General features: G+C 41.2%; 1 protein-coding gene across 5 annotated transcripts in view; it reads left to right on the top strand.

The window, feature by feature from the left end:
- myo18ab (myosin XVIIIA b) overlaps nt 1–21,240 on the top strand; it is a 113,981-nt gene that overhangs the window by 65,162 nt on the left and 27,579 nt on the right. For all 5 annotated transcript variants that reach the window (XM_069166561.1, XM_069166559.1, XM_069166558.1 and 2 more), the window contains 11 exons: nt 1,111–1,239; nt 6,961–7,104; nt 8,114–8,203; nt 10,102–10,221; nt 11,211–11,322; nt 12,267–12,394; nt 14,545–14,699; nt 14,956–15,079; nt 17,617–17,724; nt 17,986–18,078; nt 19,644–19,754. In XM_069166561.1, coding sequence (XP_069022662.1) covers nt 1,111–1,239; nt 6,961–7,104; nt 8,114–8,203; nt 10,102–10,221; nt 11,211–11,322; nt 12,267–12,394; nt 14,545–14,699; nt 14,956–15,079; nt 17,617–17,724; nt 17,986–18,078; nt 19,644–19,754 — 1,314 coding nt within the window. The remainder of the gene's footprint in view (nt 1–1,110; nt 1,240–6,960; nt 7,105–8,113; nt 8,204–10,101; nt 10,222–11,210; nt 11,323–12,266; nt 12,395–14,544; nt 14,700–14,955; nt 15,080–17,616; nt 17,725–17,985; nt 18,079–19,643; nt 19,755–21,240) is intronic.

The raw sequence follows: 21,240 nt of genomic DNA, 5'->3' as shown, positions 1-21,240 counted from the left end.
AACATTTTGAGACTTTTGTCACCCGTAACTTCTCTTCTGTGTCAGTAAACACATAATATTAACATAACTGTTGGATTCAGTGTCACTAGATTCTCACGGCTGATAAACAATGTGATCTTGATTAAACCGGTATAATAAGTATTGTAGCAAGGCTACAACTGTCTACTGGTACTCCCCCTCAGAATATCATAGCAGAGCTGGTACCTCAGCTACAACATCCATATGCTCACAGGGAATCTGTCGGGTTGAAGGTGCTTCTGAAGACCGTAAACACAGCGGGAGTCTGAAGCAAAGAGAATCAAATGGTAGCTGCTTGTGGGGAGTTTTCCACTTATATAAGCAAAATAAATGCTGCATCAGAAGTTTTACTGGATTCAGATGCTCAATATGTAGGACTTGGGACGAGATCAGGACATCCCTAGTTTTACTTCAACAATGGAAAAATGTTTTCCAAAAGGGCTGTCGCCTTAACGCCACCAGACCTTCAAGGTCCACTGGGTCATTCGGAACATCAGGTCAGAACCAGCGCTCCTCCTCTCTCCCTCAACCAATGACAAGGCGGCGTTGCGCCACCTGACGTGGAGCAACAGAAACTGGGGAGGAGGGGAAGGAAAGGTGTGTTTCATAAAAGAGGACAGGAGACTGAACTTTAGGATACGATTTGTAAAGCTTCTGCATTTAAGCTAAAACAACAACAACAACAACTGTGTTTCCTTTCTGTCGTCCAAAGTTGATGTGCCGGTGTCAACAACGGGCAGTAGAATCTCTGTAAACTCTAATCGTCGCCAAGAACCAAACGTCAAGAAATACAATCAACACCGCACTTTGGAAAAATCTTCAAAACGACTACATATCAATGGAAATAAAATGATCTGCTTCTATCAGTAAACAAACCAACAACAATCTGGAAGACAATTCTCAATACATTTAACTCATCCATCAGAACCACGCACACCACATGCACTCTGCAATATGTGGACAGAGCTTATGTGTCGCATACACCAGGATCCCGAGCAACTCGTAGTCTGACACACACTTGCACTCAGTGGCATCACACACAAAGAGTTTGATGACACTGTGCTCATCATGTGTGACGGTGTCGTCCCGTAGGTGTTCTTCAGAGCGGGGACTCTGTCCAGGCTGGAGGAGCAGCGCGACATCCAGACCCGGAGGAACCTCTCTCTGTTCCAGGCCGCCTGCAGGGGATATCTGGCCAGACAGGCTTTCAAGAAGAGGAAGGTAAGACTGATGTTTACTGCAGTCTAAAACAATGTTCTCGTCACACTTCATGAAGAAAACAGCTTGAAACATTGATAATACGTGTGACTGGTGGATATTATTCTGAATATAATAATAATTCCCAACAAGAACAAACACCATGCATGCACAAAGTACATATTTAGATTTACATCTTCCATCCTTCTGGCTACAATACATGGGTAATGTAATTAGCAGAGCTTAAAGCTACAGCTGTATGTTATTTCTGTTTTAAGACAGATCTGCGACTTTTGTAGTTCTTAAATTACCGTTATAGACTGCATATTAATTTGTGACCTTCAGATATAAGTCAAATACAATTATTTCCTCGAGTTCGAGTTCTTTGTGGCCACTTTACTCGCTTCCCTTTGTGCTGGACTGACACTTTACTGTCGGACTAAATCTGAGCTTTACATGTCAGTTCCTCAGTGATCAGCTGTCGGTTTGCTGAAGCTGAAACGAACCTGAAAGGTTGGACAGAGAGCTGTCAGTCGTCTTCTCCTCTCGATTCCACCACAACGCTGGTCTTCAACCGCTCCACTGTTGATCAGTTAAAGCTAAAGTCGCACATCTTCTCCCTCTTCTCTGTCCTCCTCCGGCAGAAGGAGCTCCCATTACCAGTCACACCACATCGTGTTGTTGTGTTCCACATCTGCCGGGTCAGCTTTTAGAAATAGTTTCTATTTCCTTTTTTGGTTTTTGGTTTTGTTTTCACATGACCATAATCTGATAGTGTTGCTAAAGAATTGTAATAATCTTGACATTGATTTACAGCCATAGACTGTATATAAAAGTGGACACAGTTTTCTGGTCTGAAAAGTGAATTCACTGCAGAAGTTTCCTTAAGTTTAATATAACCAAGGCTGCAAAAAGGCTCCATAAACTTACATTCAACTTCTTTCAAGTCCATAATTTTTTTTTCCAGAAGTCTGTATATTGTTATTGGTAAATTCGCTGTTATTCAATGCTCCAACTGAAAATACTTCCATAATTAATTAAAAATTCGGCCTTAGAGAGCAGTATGATTGGGGGTGTGTTTGGTTTGAGTGACAGGCCTGGGCTGCAGTCAGGCTAGGTGGTCGGGCATAGTGTTCAGATCAAATGTCCAAATATGGTCATTCTGTCTCCCGAAAACAACTGAGCGACATCTGAAACACCAACCGGTGGGTGACGTCTTCGGTTGCTGCCTGTTTGCAACAAATTTAGTACTCAGTACGTTGACGATAGACCGTTTGACACGTAGAAATCGCAGGTGTCCCTGATCCACTGCTTACAAACGCTGTGTGGAACTCAGGTGGTGATTTTGATCAAGCAACAAAACTTACTCACAAAGCTTTCAGCTTCTTTGTGCACCGTTTGTGCTCAATGCGGGCTGTCTCAGAACCTTCTGATCCACACTTGTATTTATTAGACGAAATATAAGCACAACTTTGTTTACAAGAAAAGCTAATAGGCAGCTTAATGATGTGATCACTTTAAGCTACTTTGTCTGGGGTCAGTTTTACCTTTTAGTTCGTATTACAACTCCCATCGTGAGAGAGGTTCTTCTTTTCAACTGTCCACACTCTCAATCGGTGTCTTTAGAATTCACACCAAAGCTAAATGGATGTCACCACTTGCAGAGCTGCCTCGACTAACCAATAGGAGTCACAAAAGTGCAGCCAGAAAATCATGGTCCTGCACACCCACTATGTTGGTTCGGTTTCAGGCCCAGCTGAAGGAAATGAAGGAAGCGCTGCCAGGCTGTGATCCAGGGTCCCTGTAGTAGATGAGGAGCTGGTGGCTTTGTACTGTGGACCATCGTGACATTTCAGCTTTATGGGTTCCTATGAAGGGAACATTTCCAATGAAAGAAAGAAAAAAAGAGAATATGCATTTACACTCTAGCCAATGAGGTTTTTGGATCTTTCACAAGAAGTGTTACGTCCCCGGAGTGGCTCTGAGCAACACGGTAAAAACAAAACCCAGGAAAAATGTAAAGAAGCCCAAAAAAAACCTATCGTATAAGTAAAACTCAGTAATTTATTTACAAAGGAGATAACTTGAAACCAAACAGCCACAGGCACGGTGAAACTAAAGGTCCATCTAATACAACAGATGAAAAGGAACAACTGGAGAACTCTACTGCTAACAAACTCAACTTAAACACACACACACACACACACACACACACACACACACACACACACACACACACACACACACACACACACACACACGGACAGACTGCTACTGGCCATAACGTGAGGATTTTGTGTTTGCCATTTCTTCTCTGCACATGTTTGGTGTGGGTGTGGATGTGTGTCTGTGTTTGTGTGTGTGTGTGGCACCAGAGGAGGATCTGCTGACTTTCTGACAGCTTTCATGTTCTTCTCATCTGAATTCACACTTCATGTGAATCTACACAGAATTTGTAGATCTATTGTCTTGCCCAAGGGCACTGAAGGGAGCGGGGATTGAACTGTGCGATTAGAGGACAACCCGTTCTACCTTCTGATAAACAACCAGATCCAGAGGAAACCATCTATGATAAATCAGCAGAAAGTTCTGTTTTTTATAACATAGTGTGTAAATGTAGTTCACAACATTTGTGTTCTGCATTTTTTTTTTTTTTTTAAAGAGAGGTACATTTGTTTTGTTGATTTATTTTCCCAGTGAACTACTGATGAAAAGGGGAGAGGGAGTCATAAGTAAATGGACAATACCTGCAACGAAGACTCGCTGCAGCTGTGTCCCTATTTGTTTTTAAACTCTAGATCATTACATCACCATTTCAATCAAACCTGTCTAAGCTTAGACTTTGGTTTATACTAATCCAGCTGAATGTTGTCCTCCCAAATTAATACATCCAGGAAACGCTAACGGTGCTGTTGTCATATTCAATGCTTGAGTTTATTTTTAATTTCACGTAGGCTGCCATTATTTGTCTTTATTGAAATGTTATAGAAATTGCCGTTTTAATTAGAAACTAATAACATTTGCACTCATCACTTAGGCCTATTTCATTTGGTTGCATTATTCTTTTGAAGGAAGAAGGCATGACTTATTCTACGAGGTTTGTCTGTCAGCCAAATACTGCATGTTTTTTTGAGGTCCTAAAAAACCCAATACAAATAGTAATAGCAAACTTCATACTTCATCATTTTTACACACTCACAATTGTCCCTTTACATTCCCAGAGTTGGACCTGAACTTTAAAACTTTCTTGGTTTTGTTGTTGGTTGTGTTACATTTGTCCAGGCCCTCTTTATTTGGCCACAACTCAATATCAGTCAGTTTCTTCCTCCATCTGGTGCGTTTGCCTGCTCGGGTGGAACCGTTCCCTCGGAGAACGCTGTTCAAAGCACTTTGAGGGAAAAGTGAGAGTGAGGAGGACAATGAGTAAAAGGCAGAAAGGAAGTAAAACTGAAGAAAGAAAGAAACCGGGCCTCGCAATAGGAGAACACACCAACAGGAGAGATCCAGCGGCTTCTTTGAAGCCCTGCAGTCTGTCTCTCCTTCCTCTGTCTCTTTGACATTCATGGGGAACAGTTAGAGTGGAGGAGCATGGATAATTCTTCCACTGCCTACCAGACAACATTCAGGGCTAATTAAATAGTTGCCTAAAGAACCCACCCCACCTCCAGCACCCCGACCGGGAACAGGTGGGGCTCAGGCAGATGCTGCTGCTCGTGTGTGTGTGTGTGTGTGTGTGTGTGTGTGTGTGTGTGTGTGTGTGTGTGTGTGTGTGTGTGTGTGTGTGTGTTGTGTGTGTGTGTGCGCGCGTGCGTGCGTGCGTGTGCGCGTGTGTGTAAAATTCGAGGCTATGTAGAAGCCCGCTAGATGCCAGGTGTAAAGGAGAGGTAGAGGGCAGTGGAAGACTCACACATGTCATCAGAGTTTCTGTTTTTTCCCTCCCACAGCATACACAATGTTTATATCTCACACAACTGACCAGCTCCACCGAGCTCAACCTTAGTCTGCTCTTAAACCAGTAACATGGTGATTTGTGTGGATGTGAACACGCTGAATGACGGAGGAGGGACAGATTACCTGGTTGGAAGAAGTCACAGTAGGAGAACTATAAGTTTAGAGTAAATATTATACATACTGAGAACTGATTTCAATCATCGTATTTTTGTAAGACATAAAATAGGATCATTTTAGGACAACCATACATTCAGACCTGCTAAAAACAGTCCAACAATAATCACAATCATTTTAATGTTAACCCATTTTAGTCAAATTACTCCTCAATTACAGTCAGAAACTCTTTATTAATCCCATCAGGGAAACTGTAATGCCATACCAGGATAGAAAAAAACAAGACAATAGATAAACAAGAAGTAGCTATATATAATCAGTACAGTTGTTAAAATACCCGAGAGTGCGAAGTTTGTGCAAAACGTGCCAAATTCCATAAAAACCCTAAAACCTGAACCTTTCCATTGGGCCGGTCTGTCAGCTCATCGTGTGCCCATCGGATGCTCTGAGGGAGGTGTTGTAGACTTCGATGGCCGCCGGCAGGAAGGAGCACCTCCTGTGGGGCATCTGGTCGTAATAAGTCCCGAGCAGCACATCGTGGAACGCACTTCAGTCAGCATCCTTCTTTCTGACACCGCCGTCAGAGAGTCCAGCTCCACCCCGACAACATCATCGCCATTCTGAGACTCATAAAACATCCTCAGCATTGTCCCACAGATGTTGAAGGACCGCAGCCTCCTCAGAAAGTAGAGGCGTCTTTGGCCCCTCTTTGATCAACGACCACCCGCAGGGACCTGTCATCCTGTGCCACCTCCACACTGACCCCTCGGATGGTTAACACGGGTCACTGGTATCTTCGTCCTTCTTAAGTCCACCTCCAGCTCCTTTGTCTTCATCGCATAGAGTGAAAGTCACCCAGCAGCCTTTCAGGTCCATAGAAGAATAACTAACGAATGATTCAAGGTCACCTGACTGAGCTTCGTCAGATAGGAAGGTTTTAAACCTCGTCTTAAAGTAGAGAGGGTGTAAGTGAGAGCTGGTTCCACCGTAGAGAACAGAAGATGGAGCTCTGTGATAATTTTGAATTACATCCTTGATTTTATAGGAAGCCGATGAAGAGAAGATAATATGGGAGATATACTGTATGATCTCTGGTTTAAATCCTGTCATCGCTCCGGCGGCAGCATTTTAAAACAACTGCAGGTCTTTAGGTTAGGTAGTTACTTTATTCATCCCCGAGGGGAAATTTTTTCGCTACAGCAGCATACAGGAAGCAATAATAGAATAATAGAAAAAGCAATAAAATAGCAGTAAATAGCAGTAAAAAATATAAATATAAAATATAAAATGCACAGTATATACAGTATATACAGTACAGTATATATATCTATATATATTATATACAAACAACCAAGAAACACAGTCAACAGTGTTTAAAGGCTTTAAAAAAGACTTTAAAGAGTAACTGGGACATGCTGACAACAAGGAATCCTCACAACGTCCGGGGTAGCAGAACATGATCCAGATACGTGACAGGAAGTGGAGGGATGGAAGCACGTGTCACTAAATGTGATTGGGTTGGTTCTGAACGGGTACAGTTGTGACTACGTGGTAAACAAACGTCATACATGTTGCTCAGTGTGTGACGTCACAGCTTCTCTCTCAACATCAGGCGTGTTCTTTTTTTCTGCTGTATGTTGTTGCATGTAACTGTGTATTTTTTGTGTGTTTGTGTAACAGATCCAGGATCTGGCCATTCGCTGCATTCAGAAAAACATAAAGAAGAATCGCGGTGTGAAATTCTGGCCATGGTGGAAGCTCTTCACCACCGTCAGACCGCTGATCGAGGTGCAGCTCACCGAGGAACAGATCCGCGGCAAGGACGTGAGTTTACACACACACACACACACACACACACACACACACACACACACACACACACACACACACACACACACAGTTACTATAGTGTGCATCTCTTTTGAATGGTTGTTTACTCTCTCCTACATGTTAGTTTTTTCATGCCGTGTCCTGCGTGTTGTGCGTGTCCATCTATGTCTATCTACACAGCATCTGTCACGTCTTTCCTCCACTATGTGGCTCAATGTGAATCGTCATCCAGGTCTCAAGGCTTCTCTCACAGTTTGAAGTGCATCTGGTCAAAATGCACATGAAAGCATAAAACATGTCATTTCCTGTTGCCAACAGGTTGTTGTATGACGATGACCATCAGTGGCACGCACGTCTTCTACGTGTTATCAAACACGTCCAGTTTGGGGACTTAAGTTTAAAGGCAATATGTGCATCTTAGACCGACCGTGCTAACACGCGCACCAAGTCTGTTTACATTTGGTTCAGTTAAATTGGGATTTTGCAGAATTGCTCAAATTTAACTTAATATTCAAAATTTAAGAAGATTGATGCATCAAAGTTTCTTTTGATACCTTTCGATCACTGATCGCAAGACAACATTTAAACACTCAAATGCAAAGTACCGTCTACGAGCTTCACATTGGGGTGTGAGGGCCCATTCAACGCTTTAATTCCTATCATATCTGCAGTGGCTTTCTTTAAATTGAACCATATTCAAAGCAAAATATTCCTCGAAATTACAAATATCTTCCCCAGAATGCAATTACATTTTTCTCGTGAAAATATCTGCAATTCTGGCACAAACTTTGCCGCTGGATTCGTATTTAAATTTTAGCATTCAGTATTTGTTTACAGATAATAATTAATGAGACAAACTGCATCATATCAATCAGATAGCAGAAATAGTGCACGTGAAAAAAAAAAATCCATAAGTAGAACTGATATGATAAAATGAGAACTAACAAGTTATAATTGTAAATTACTTCCGACACAAACGTGTTTCACATGTTTTCCCTCTCAGGAAGAGATCCAGCAGCTGAAACAGAAGCTGGACAAGATGGAGAAAGAGAGAAATGAGCTGAGACTGAACACTGATCGTCTGGAGAGCCGGGTAACACACACACACACACACACACACACACACACACACACACACACAAACACACACACACACTCTCTCTCACACACACACACACTCTCTCTCTCACACACATACATACCCGCACACACACACACACACTCTCGCACACACACACACCCACACACACACACCCACACACACACACACACACACACACACACACACACACACACACACACACACATACCCGCACACACACACACACACACACTCTCGCACACACACACACACACACACACACACACACACACACACACACACACACACACTCTCGCACTTACACACACACATACACACACACACAGTTGTGGTTAAAAATTTACATTTAATATACAACCCCAATTCCAAAAAAGTTGGGACGCTGTGTAACATGTAAATAAGAATGAAATAATTTGCAAATCCCATAAACTAAAACAAACTTATCAAGTGTTGAAACTGAGAAATGTTATTGTTTTATAAAAAATATATGCTCATTTTTAATTTGATGCCAGCAACACGTTTCAAAAACGTTGGGACAGGAATATGTTTACCAGTGTCATCTGCATCATCTCTTCTTTTTACAACACTGTAAATGTTTGAGAACTGAGGAGACCAGTTGCTGGTGATTTGGAAGTGAAAAATGTTCCTGTTATTGCCTAAAATATAATTTTTGCTGCTCTACAGTTCAGGTTCTGCTTTGTCATATTTTTTATTTTAATAATGCTCCAGATGTTTTCGATAAGAGACAGGTCTGGACGGACTCTTCTGCTAGAGAGCCATGCAGTTTTATGTGGTTGGACATTGTTCTACTGAAATAAACAAGACCTTCCCTGAAAGAGACGTTGTCTGGATGGCAGCATATGTTGCTCCAAAACCTGAATATATTATTCAGCATTAATGCTTCCTTCCAGATGTTTAAGCTACCCATGCCATGTGCACTAATGCATCCCTGTACCATCACAGATGCTGGCTTTAGAACTTAGCGCTGATAACAATCTGGATGGTCCCTCTCTTCTTCAACCTGGAGGATGCAGTGTCCATGATTTCCAAACAGAATCTCAGATTGTGATCCATCAGACCTCAGGACAGTTTTCCACTTCACCTCAGTCCATCTTCAATGATCTCGGTCCAGAGAAGGCAGCGGTGTTTCTGGATCATGTTTCTATCTGGTTTCTTCTTTGTAGAGTTTTAACCTGCATCTGTAGACGCAGCGATGAACTGTGTTCACAGACGATGGTTTTCAGAAGTATTCCTGAGCCCATGCAGTGATTTCCACTCCAGGGTAGTGTATTTTTTTTAATGCAGTGCTGCCTGAGGGCCTGAAGATCACCACCATCCAATATTGGTTTCCAGCCTTGTCCCTTGTGTTTAGAGATTTCTCCAGATTCTCTGATTTTTTTTTAATGATCTTATGTATCGTAGATTATGAAATCAACAATACATTTAGGTTGAGGAACACTATTCTTGGATTGTTGCACTTTTTTTTTTTTTGCGTTACAAAAGTGTTGACCCCGTCCCAACTTTTTTGAGACGTGTTGCTGCCATCAAATTCAAAATATGCACAAATATTTCATAAAACAATACAATTTCTCAGTTTCAGCATTTGATATGTTGTCTTTGCTCTATTTGCAATTAAATATGGGTTTATGGGATTTGCAAATCATACTTTCTGTTTTTATTTACATTTTACACAGCGTCATAGTTGTATAATCAGTTTCTCATAAAGACCTGGTTAATATCTAAACTTGGCCTGAAGTAAATCACATAATTCCTGAAGGAGTAAATCTTCCAAGCTGTACAACGAGATGAAAGTTTGATTGTGTGTGTGTGTGTGTGTGTGTGTGTGTGTGTGTGTGTGTGTGTGTGTGTGTGTGTGTGTGTTGCATCAGATCACAGAGATGTCATCGGAGCTGGCTGATGAGCGGAACACCGGGGAGTCGGCCTCCCAGCTGCTGGAGACGGAAACATCGGAGAGACTTCGCCTTGAGAAGGACATGAAGGACCTGCAGGTAAAGACACGTTTACACAAATCCCCCTGTTAAGATGACCTGTTCAGCGGGCGGCTCAGATGAGAAGAGGTTCAGTCCCCTGTCTGCATGCTGAATTGTCCTTGGGCAAGACACTGAACCCAAAGTTGCTCCAGATGGCAGATGAGCATCTTGCATGGCAGGTTGTCACCATCGGTGTGTGTGTGTGTGCGCGCGCGCACGTGTGTGTGTGTGAATTGTAAAGCGCAATGAGGCCGTAGACTATTTAACTTTTAGTATTTACTCCATTTCACGGTGGACAGCCTCATCTCACCCCGACATGAACCTTCTAACCTTCATCATATTCATGCTTTTGCCTCACTTCATTTGAATTACTGAATCATAGTAGAGGCTGACTAGTGTTGTCCTCTGTTGCACCACATTAAGGTACCGCTTTCCATCATATTACAATACAAATTCAAAACATTAGATTCAACTCTTAACTTATTTGTTGATTAATACCTTCAAGTTTTATTTGCAAGCAGTTTTTGCTTCCCCAAAAATATCCCTTTTTACAAACTCTACACATTCATATCTCAGCAAAGCATTTATTTTTTAAACTAAACACAAACTGGAAATGATTGTGACCTAAAACCTCAGACAAACCATTTCTTTGTACTCCCCTTGCTGCGAATGCTTTCTGAAAGAATAATAATAAAATAAAAGAATTAAAACCATAGATGATGCATTTATATAGCTCTTTATCTAAAGTGCTTTCCAATATTCTTCTCATTAAGCCACACACTGATGAACTGACCTGTGAAGGCAACACCGGGCGCCGTGTCTTTAGTATCATTATACAATGTTAGTAATAATATTGGTTGATGGGCAGACGGACTCGGAGCTCTCAGCAGATGTCTCTACGTTTGAGCCCCGACACGTGAAGAACCTGCAGAACTCCTCGGTTCATCTGCTGACACGGACACTGACGTGTTCATGTGAGTCACGAGCATCTCTTCCTCTTCTGCCAGGCAAAGTACGACAGCGTCAGCAAACAGATGGAGTCCATGGAGATGGAGGTGATGGAGGCTCGACTCATCAGGGCTTCCGAGCTCAATGGAGAGATGGATGACGACGATACAGGTCAGACGAACTAATAAACTCCTTCAGCACAGCAGTGATTCCTAGTCTGCTGTTGCAGAAAAAGCTTAAAAGTGAAAGTAGTGCAATTACCCTTAAAATAGTCTATGGGGTCATAGCGTTAAAAAAATAAAAAAGGTTCGGTGTTAAAGTTGACGCAAAAAAAACGCATCACAGACCAAAAATAAAGAAGGAAATTGATTAAATCCAGCAAGAGTAGCAAAAACTAATTTATTCCAGAATAAATATGGTATTTGCAATTATCTGTGAATATATGAATATTTTAATTAAGACAATAATTGATATGGATAAAAGGGCATCAACTTAATGGTTAGCCTATTTAATACATTTGGTCAATGCATAAGTAAATTCACGGTTTTCAAAATTGTCGTTTCTGAAATCCCTTTTTTAATACTTTTTTTATTAGTTATTCAAGTGGTTTAAAAAAAAAAAAAAATCTGCTGTCAGTTTATTGGAAAACAAAATCACATCAAACATTGCAGTTGCATCATGATTTCTGAGAAAAGCTACTTTAAAAAGGACACATGTTTAATAATGACAATCACAAATAAAGTGTAAAATCCTGCAGGATATTAGTCACCAATCACATGTCAAGAACTGGTGCTCCTCTTTCAGTTGAGCTTTTATTCAATTAAAATTTCTCCATGCATTATGGGCACAAAGCAGTTTGACAGACACGAGTATAGAAATGTAGGCTGCTGTTAAATCGTCTAAAAGGACATCAGACATCCTGAAAAACTGAATCTGTCTGTTTTTGTTGAAATGTCGACTTCTGCACTATAAAAATGTTTGAATTGTCGGCCATTTAAATTGTCTTGAAGCCGTGGGACCCTGTACACGTGTTTGTTCATTCAGTTTTTCAAAGAGAGCGCGGTCATTAGAGGTCGTGTGATGAAGCTGCAGTTGTGAATGTGCCGATGTGACAGGTGGAGAATGGAGGCTGAAGTATGAACGCGCCATCAGAGAGATTGAGTTCACCAAGAAGAGGCTGCAGCAGGAGCTGGACGACAAGCTGGAGGTGGAGCAGCAGAACAAACGGCAGCTGGAGAGGAGGGTGAGTCAACTTCTGTTCCACATTTAGAAATGGTAATAAAACATGTCTGACAAATCCCACATCCAGTGTACATACAGGTAAGTTGTTATATGTTGCGCCGGGCTTCCTTGCACTGTTATACTGATGATATTTATATTCACCGGCCCGTTAGAGCCTCCGAGTTCTCCACACGACTTATTGACGTGAAAAGCTGGATGCCACAAAATGTTCCTACAACTCAACTTGGGCAAAAACTGAGATTCTTCTAATTGGTTGTCCACACTTGACCAAACAAATCCAGCCATCTGCTGGCCCGCTTCTAAAAGTTTTTCGAACACCATATCACAAAGCTGTTTTTATCACCTTCGAAAAGTCTCAAAAATACATCCTCTTTTAACCTTTCACGATGCTGAGACCATCGTACACGCCGAAACTACGGCAACAGCCTCTTCACCTGCTGCCATCTAACTGTTGACTTTTTAGACACTTCGTAGCCTCTCTCCCTCCTATTAAGCTGACCTGATTCTGAGATCCTCGGACAAAAAACTTTGATCTGTTCCGGAGACACGTCTTTAAACTTAAGGGTGACCAAACATTTTCAGCCAGAGCCCCCACGTTATGGAAGGAGCTGCCTGAGGAAATAAAGTCTGTAGAGTCAGACATCTTTTAAATCTTTTCTTGAAACAGACTTCTATCGGAGAGCCTTAATAATAATAATAATAATAATAATAATAATAATAATAATAATAATAATAATAATAAAGTTTATTTATATAGCACCTTTCATACAAGAAATGCAGCTCAAAGTGCTTCACAGCAAAATAATTACATGCATTGTTTCACATAAAAACAGATATAAAAAAACATTACAAAATATAGAAAAGAAATTAGATAAAACAGATAAAATGCATAACAGATAAAAGGCATGAAAAGGAATACAAGTGGAAAATATAAAACCGAGCGATATGCATTTCAAGGCGTGGTAGTTCAAGTGCATGGCAGGTGTAAGAGAGCATCAAGAGTAGCTAGTTAAAGGCTGATGTAAAGAGATATATTTTGAGCTTTATTTTGAAAGTATCAACTGAGCAGCTTCCCTGATATCTAACGGGTAGTTTGTTCCACAGCTTTGGAGCGTAGCTGACAAAAGATGAATTTTCTTTCGTCTGTTAATGGGAACCTCCAATAAACCAGCAGCAGATGATCTCTGTTCCTGAAGGCTCATAAGTAAAAAGAGAGTTAGAGATGTAACTCGGTCCGACCCCATTAAGAGCTTTGTATGAGGGGGAGGAGCTTAAAGTCAGTCCTGTGTCTTACAGGCAGCTGGTACAGAGCAGCTACAACTGGACTGATGTGTTCTCTCCTCTTGGTTCTGGTTGATACTCCAGCTGCAGCGTTTTGGATGAGCTGAAGTCTCTCTGTTGTTTTCTTTGGTCGTCCAGTAAAAAGTTCATTACAGTCGTCCAGTCGGCTGGAAATGAAGTTTCAAGGCCCACATTAACAAGGTGACCAAAACTTATTTTTTTTCTACCTGAGAAACATCGCTAAGGTGCGGCCGTTTATAAATCAGACAGATGCTGAAAAGTTGATTGATTGAAAATTGAAGTTCAATCAATCAACTTTTCAGCATTTATAAATCAGACAGATGCTGAAAAGTTGATTGATTGAAAATTGAAGTTCAATCAATCAACTTTTCAGCATCTGTCTGATTTATAAACGGCCGCAGTTTTGGTCACCTTGTTAATGTGGGCCTTGAAACTTAGATCAGAGTCTAAGATTACACCCAGACTAGTTACCTCTGATCGTACCCATCGAGTTCGTTGCCCCATATCTTTTCCTATGATTTCTCTTTTGTTTTTGGGGCCGACGAGCAGGATTTCTGTTTTATCCTAGTTTTTTCCTGATTTTTTGTTGATTTTAGTGATCAACTCTTCAACTATTCTTTTATACCATATTTTAATTTGTTTTTATGGTTGTTTTATACGATTATTAGGTTGTTAAGGCTTGTTATTTTGTTTTAATGGCTTATTTTATGTGTAGCATTGAGTTTAGCCTAAGTTTAGAAAAGTGCCATAAAAATAAAGTTTATTATAATTTTTTTTATTATTATGATGATGTTTATTTGTGTGCAGCAGTGTCCTGATTTGTTGTGCATGTGTGTTGTTGTTGTGCAGATAAGCGACATGCAGGCTGATAACGAGGAGTCTCAGAGAAACATCCAGCAGCTGAAGAAGAAAACACAACGAATGACCTCCGAGCTACAGGACACCAAACTGCACCTGGAGGGTCAACAGAGCCGCAACCATGACCTGGAGAAGAAGCAGAGGAAGTCAGTACACACACACACACACACACACACACACACACACACACACACACACACACACACACACACACACACACACACACACACACACACACACACACACACACACACACAGTCCACTAATTAGCATTGTCAAAACACTGATGACATCATAACACTGTCAATACACCGATGACATCATTAACACTGTCAAAACGCCGATGACATCATTAACAGTCAAAACGCCGATGACATCATTAACACTGACCTACTGCTGCAGGTTTGACAGCGAGCTGAGTGCAGCCCAGGAGGAGGTGCAGAGGGAGCGAACCCTGAGGGAGAAACTGGCCCGAGAGAAGGACGTGCTGACCGGAGAGGCCTTCAGTCTCCGGCAGCAGCTGGAGGTCCGTGTGGTCCGACTGCATCACATCCCTTTGATACGGGAGGCGATCACATACAGTTGAAACCAGAAGTTTACATACACTGTGCAAAAAGACACATAACACTTTTTTTCTCACTGTCTGAAGTTAAATCAGACTAAACCTCTCCTGTTTCAGGTCCGTGAGGATTACCAAAATTATTTAACTTTTGCTAAATGTCACAATAATGAGAAAGAGAATTTCTTAGAGAATTTTATATTACTTTCTTTGAGGTCAAAAGTTTACATACACCAAAAGTACTATGTCTTTAAACAACGTGGGCAAGCCCAGATGATGATGTCATGGCTTTTGAAGCTCCTGATAGGTTAACTGACAACGTGAGTTAATTGAAGGCACACCTTGGGATGTATTTTAAGGCCACACCTCAAACACTCTGCTTCCTTGTTTGAAATCATGGGAAAGTCAAAAGAAATCAGCCAAGAAATCAGGGAGAGAATCGTGGAGCTCCACAAGTCTGGTTCATCCTTGGGTGCAATTTCCAGATGCTTGATGGTGCCACGTTCATCTGTGCAAACAATTATACACAAGTATAAACATGGGAATGTCCAGCCATCACACCGCTCAGGAAGGAGACGGGCTCTGTGTCCCAGAGATGAACGTGTTTTGGTCCGACATGTGCAAATCAACCCCAGAACAAAAGCTAAAGACCTTGTGAAGATGATGGCTGAAGCTGGTAAGAAAGTGTCATTATCCACAGTAAAACGAGTCCTGCACCGACATGGGCTGAAAGGCTACTCAGCAAGAAGGAAGCCATTACTCCTAAAGAAACATAAAAAAGCCAGATTACAGTTTGCAAAAAGACACCAAGACAAAGACCTTAACTTCTGGAGACATGTCCTGTGGTCTGATGAAACTAAAGTGGAGCTGTTTGGCCATAATGACCACCGTTACATTTGGAGGAAAAAGGGGGAAGCTTGTAGACCTGAAAACACCATCCCAACTGTGAAGCATGGAGGTGGCAGCATCATGTTGTGGGGCTGTTTTGCTGCAGCAGGAACTGGAGCTCTTCATAAAATAGACGGCATCATGAAGAAAGAACATTACCTGGAAATATTAAGGCAACAGCTCAGGACATCAGCCAGGAAGCTCAAACTTGGGCGCAAATGGGTCTTCCAAATGGACAATGACCCTAAGCATACTGCCAAAATAGTTAAAAAGTGGCTTGAGGACAACAAAGTCAATGTCTTGGAGTGGCCATCACAAAGCCCTGACCTGAATCCCATCGAAAATTTGTGGGCAGATCTGAAAAGGCGTGTGCGAGCGAGGCGGCCAACAAACCTGACTCAGTTACACCAGTTCTGTCAGGAGGAATGGGCCAGAATTCCAGCAGAGTACTGTAAGAAGCTTGTGGAAGGATACCCAAAACGTTTGACCCAAGTCATGCAGTTCAAAGGCAATGCTACTAAATACGAAGGAACTGGATGTAAACTTTTGACCTTGAAGAAAGTAATGAAAAATTCTCTAAAATATTCTTTCTCATTATTGTGACATTTAGCAAAAGTTAAATAATTTTGGTAATCCTAACGGACCTGAAACAGGAGAGGTTTAGTCTGATTTAACTTCAGACAGTGAGAAAAAAAATGTTGTGTCTTTTTGCACAGTGTATGTAAACTTCTGGTTTCAACTGTACATATGTATTTATCTAATAACACACCTACATACGTAGAAGTATGTACTTCATGTTCTCTTCTCTGTGATGTCCGTTCATACTCCACCATGTTTATTTTATGCAACGTAGTTTTCCATTCATAGATGTTTTCAGACAGCTGAATCCATAGTTTAAATACAGAAGAGAACATCGTTATACTCCTGCATCATAACCAGTACTGTAAAAACCACAGGAAGCACTTCTTTACTGAATACTGTTCCTCTCAGCCGGACTTCGTGCCAGCGTACCTTCAGTGTTCATCACTTTATTCGCCTCTGGAATTTTGCAAAATTGAATGTTTCCGCAGTCATTGTCATTATTAATTATTGACTGATTATCTATCCAGCAGTCGACACAAACAATTAAAGGGAAAATTCATGACTTTTCACGTTTACTCAATGTTGATGGTAAATGTTGTTGTTGACAGGTAGGGTACACCTGGACGGGTCAGCAGTCCATCATATCTATTCAGAATGATGAATTAACCAGACTAAACGTCTCAGGTGAAGCTTCCTGCTGCGCACACCTATCAAAAGAGCTGGTAAAAGAGAAAAAAAAGACCAACTCAGCAGACAGGGTTTCTAATCGAAATGCGATGTAATCGAGGTTGTAGCTGCGTTCATGTCGATGGTTCACTTTTTGTTTCGAATACAGTCCTTGTGGAGAAGTCATATTCAGGGAACTGAGGTGTCAGAAGTTTTAAAAATGGACAAGCCTGACATGTACCTACCTGATGAGCTGAGTACATCACTGCTTTATATATATATATGTGTGTGTGTGTGTCAGTTGTCAGTTCCTCTTCCATGTTCCCACTGATATTCCTGACGTTCCCATCTCCCTGTTGCCACTGCAGGACAAGGATCTGGAGGTGTGTGCAGTCAACCTGAAGCTGGATCAGCTGGAGGCAGAACTGCAGGACCTGAACTCCCAGGAGTCCAAGGATGAGGCGTCTCTGGCCAAGGTCTTCTTTATTTCTGTCTCTTATGACTCCTGTTTTTGTGTTTTCTTGGATTTATTGCTGTATTTTCCATTTTTGCAATGACGCTCTTTTTGCAGAATTCTTATCTTTAAGTGCCGAAGGGGTTCTGTTTAAATATAGCCAATGAAGACATGCTGTCTAAACACAAGTACAAACCGCATTAAACAAGTCAAATTGTCTCTGACAATTCACAGGACGGTGCTCTATTTGATCACATTAATATATGTATTCTTTATTATTCAGATGAGGAAGCAGCTGCGTGACATGGAGGCCAAAGTGAAGGACCAGGAGGAGGAGCTGGACGAGCAGGCCGGCACCATCCAGATGTTGGAGCAGGTACCAACAGAGCTCAGTGCTCCCACACAAACTCCACCCTGGGTTGTTGCTGCTGTCTTTTATGACAGCTTTCTGTCTGCTGCTGCATTTTCACTGCAGCTGAAACCATTCAGTCGCACTGGTCATCTTGGACTCTCTTCTAACTCATTGGTTTGTAAAAAAAACAAATTAACAAAACCGCTTCGATGATCAATCTGTGATTTCTCCTGTTTTCCTTCTCCTCAGTAGATTATCGATCACAACATTCAGGATGATCTCAATGTTTAACTGACAGTCAGTCTGTTTGAAACAACACAGATCTGCATGTAGTGTGTTGATGATGTCATAGTTTGACGTAATTATGAAGGTGCCTGAATCACAGGTACTCAAAGATTCTGATGAAACTTCATCCAGGAAATCCAGTTTGACTCTGCGTTGAGGGGAAATGAGGAATTTCACCATTTATGTTGTAGATAGGATAAATACATTGTTTAAGTTTGTGACCAGACAAAATGGTTCAACCGGTTCAACCCCGTCACTTGATAGGGAACAATTCTCATTAATAATCCTCAATGTAGAAAACCAGGCGGTTCACATCCTTCTTCTACCTGGTGCTGCTACGAGCCAACAGCTGGATCGGTGAGGAGCTTACTAAACGAACTAAAAAAGACTTACTCAGCATATGTCACATTACAGCTGAACAGTCTGGTTGAAGTGACATTGCTCATATTTTCCTGATAACTGTACATCATGATACACCAATTATATTTCTGAATCATAATAACAAAAAAAAACAAGAACAAAAACTTTGATTTTCTTTTCAGTTCTTTAAGTTACAATTTACATGAAAAATATGAATAAGATAAATATATACAAATATGTTAGTCAGTGAAATTCCAAATTCAATCGTGGTAATTACAGTTTCTGGTCAGGCGTGTTTTAGTTGTGAACGAAGTTTGTAATGTCAGCAACATAAAATTATGATTAATCACTACAAATAATCACAATGAATGATTTAATTGTACTTTTCTCTTAATTTTATGCCACTTGATAGTCTTGAGCTTAATAATAGTTTATTAATACACATATACATTGAACATTGAAACATATAAACAGAAGGGCAGATATGATATAAATAACAAATTACATATACAAAACCTTTTACTGAAATATACAAGGAAATTACCAATAATAATAATAAACGCTATGCTGAAACTAATTCATGAAACTACAGCAGAAGCAGATCAATGCAATGACTTCATTAAACGAGTACCAGCTACAACGATACCATCGCAATGATGGCGAGGATGTCATTATCATGACAGCTTTAAACATAGAGTGAAGGGTCCAAGTCCAACGGCACCGGCGTGGACGAGAGTCCTGTGGATCAGAACATTAGTTCTGCTCATACAACCCCAACTCGCTGTATAAAAACAGTTCTCACCTTTAGAAGCAGATCAGCTCCCCGCGGGACACAGAACAGTCGTCAGTACTTTGGAAATACGCTCAGTCGTGAATAATATATGGAAATAAGGTGGAGAGGTTCTTTAAGCCGTGACGAGTGTGATGATCCGTGTTTTTTTTAGGCCAAACTGCGTCTGGAGATGGAGATGGAGCGTTTGCGCCAAACTCATTCCAAGGAGATCGAGAGCAAAGATGACGAAGTGGAAGAGATCCGACAGTCCTGCAGCAAAAAGGTACTCGCTGCGCATGCACGGAGTTTTATATTGTTCACACTGTTTGTTTCACATCTGCATTTCTCAACACTTTTTAACACATAATATGCAGGTAAGTATACCGATACACAGTACACACAACAACAAACAAATGCAACACTTGAATTACGACCAAAAGACAGCGAGTTGGAGTGATTTATAAATCCCTGCTGTGGAAATACATTTTAAATTCAGCACCTTTCCTCTTTCATGAACACAATACTAGCTCTTATCTTTTGTGTTTATTAACCGGCCCTACATGTTTTTTTTATTAATTAACATAGGACGAATGTCTACCCAGAGTTTTATTACTGCAATAATCAGATCATGTAAATTATTCAACTTTTTCCTCAGTCACATTTGTTTATATGAGAATAATGGCTGATGGATTAACTGCTGCGTGATGATATGGTGGAGATGCAGGGCTGTAGAAAAGGTTATAAAGCCATTTCTAAAGCTTTGGGACTCCAGCGAACCACAATGAGAGCCATTATCCATAAATGGAGAAAACATGGAACAGTGGTGAACCTTCCCAGGAGTGGCCGGCCGACCAAAATTACCCCAAGAGCGCCGCGACGACACATCCAAAGAACTGCAGGCCTCACTTGCCTCAGTTAAGGTCAGTGTTCATGACTCCACCATAAGAAAGAGACTCGGCAGAAATGGCCTGCATGGCAGAGTTCCAAGACGAAAACCACCGCTGAGCAAAAAGAACATTAAGGCTCGTCTCATTTTTGCCAGAAAACATCTTGATGATCCCCAAGACTTTTGGGAAAATACTCTGTGGACTGACGAGACAAAAGTTGAACTTTTTGGAATGTGTGTGTCCCATTACATCTGGCGTAAAAGTAACACCGCATTTCAGAAAAAGAACATCATACCAACAGTAAAATGTGGTGGTGGTAGTGTGATGGTCTGGGGCTGTTTCGCTGCTTCAGGACCTGGAAGACTTGCTGTGATAAATGGAACCATGAATTCTACTGTCTACCAAAAAATCCTGAAGGAGAATGTCCGGCCATCTGTTCGTGACCTCAAGCTGAAGCCAATTTGGGTTCTGCAGCAGGACAATGATCCAAAACACACCAGCAAGTCCACCTCTGAATGGCTGAAGAGAAACAAAATGAAGACTTTGGAGTGGCCTAGTCAAAGTCCTGACCTGAATCCTATTGAGATGCTGTGGCATGACCTTAAAAAGGCGGTTCGTGCTTGAAACCCTCCAATGTGGCTGAATTACAACAACTCTGCAAAGATGAGTCGGCCAAAATTCCTCCACAGTGCTGTAAAAGACTAGTTGCAAGTTATCGCAAACGCTTGATTGCAGTTGTTGCTGCTAAGGGTTATTAGGTTATTAGGTTCAGGGAGCAAACACTTTTTCACACAGGGCCATGTGGGTTTGGATTGTTTTTTTCCCTTAATAATAAAAACCTTCATTTAAAAACTGCATTTTGTGTTTACTTGTTATTTGACT

This window comes from Embiotoca jacksoni, unplaced genomic scaffold, assembly GCF_022577435.1.
Source record: "Embiotoca jacksoni isolate LCO1_2020_lvr unplaced genomic scaffold, fEmbJac1.0.p SCAF_39, whole genome shotgun sequence".
Lineage (NCBI taxonomy): Eukaryota > Metazoa > Chordata > Actinopteri > Embiotocidae > Embiotoca > Embiotoca jacksoni.
Note: the sequence above shows the minus strand (reverse complement) of the source record. Positions and strands in the feature narration are given on the sequence as shown.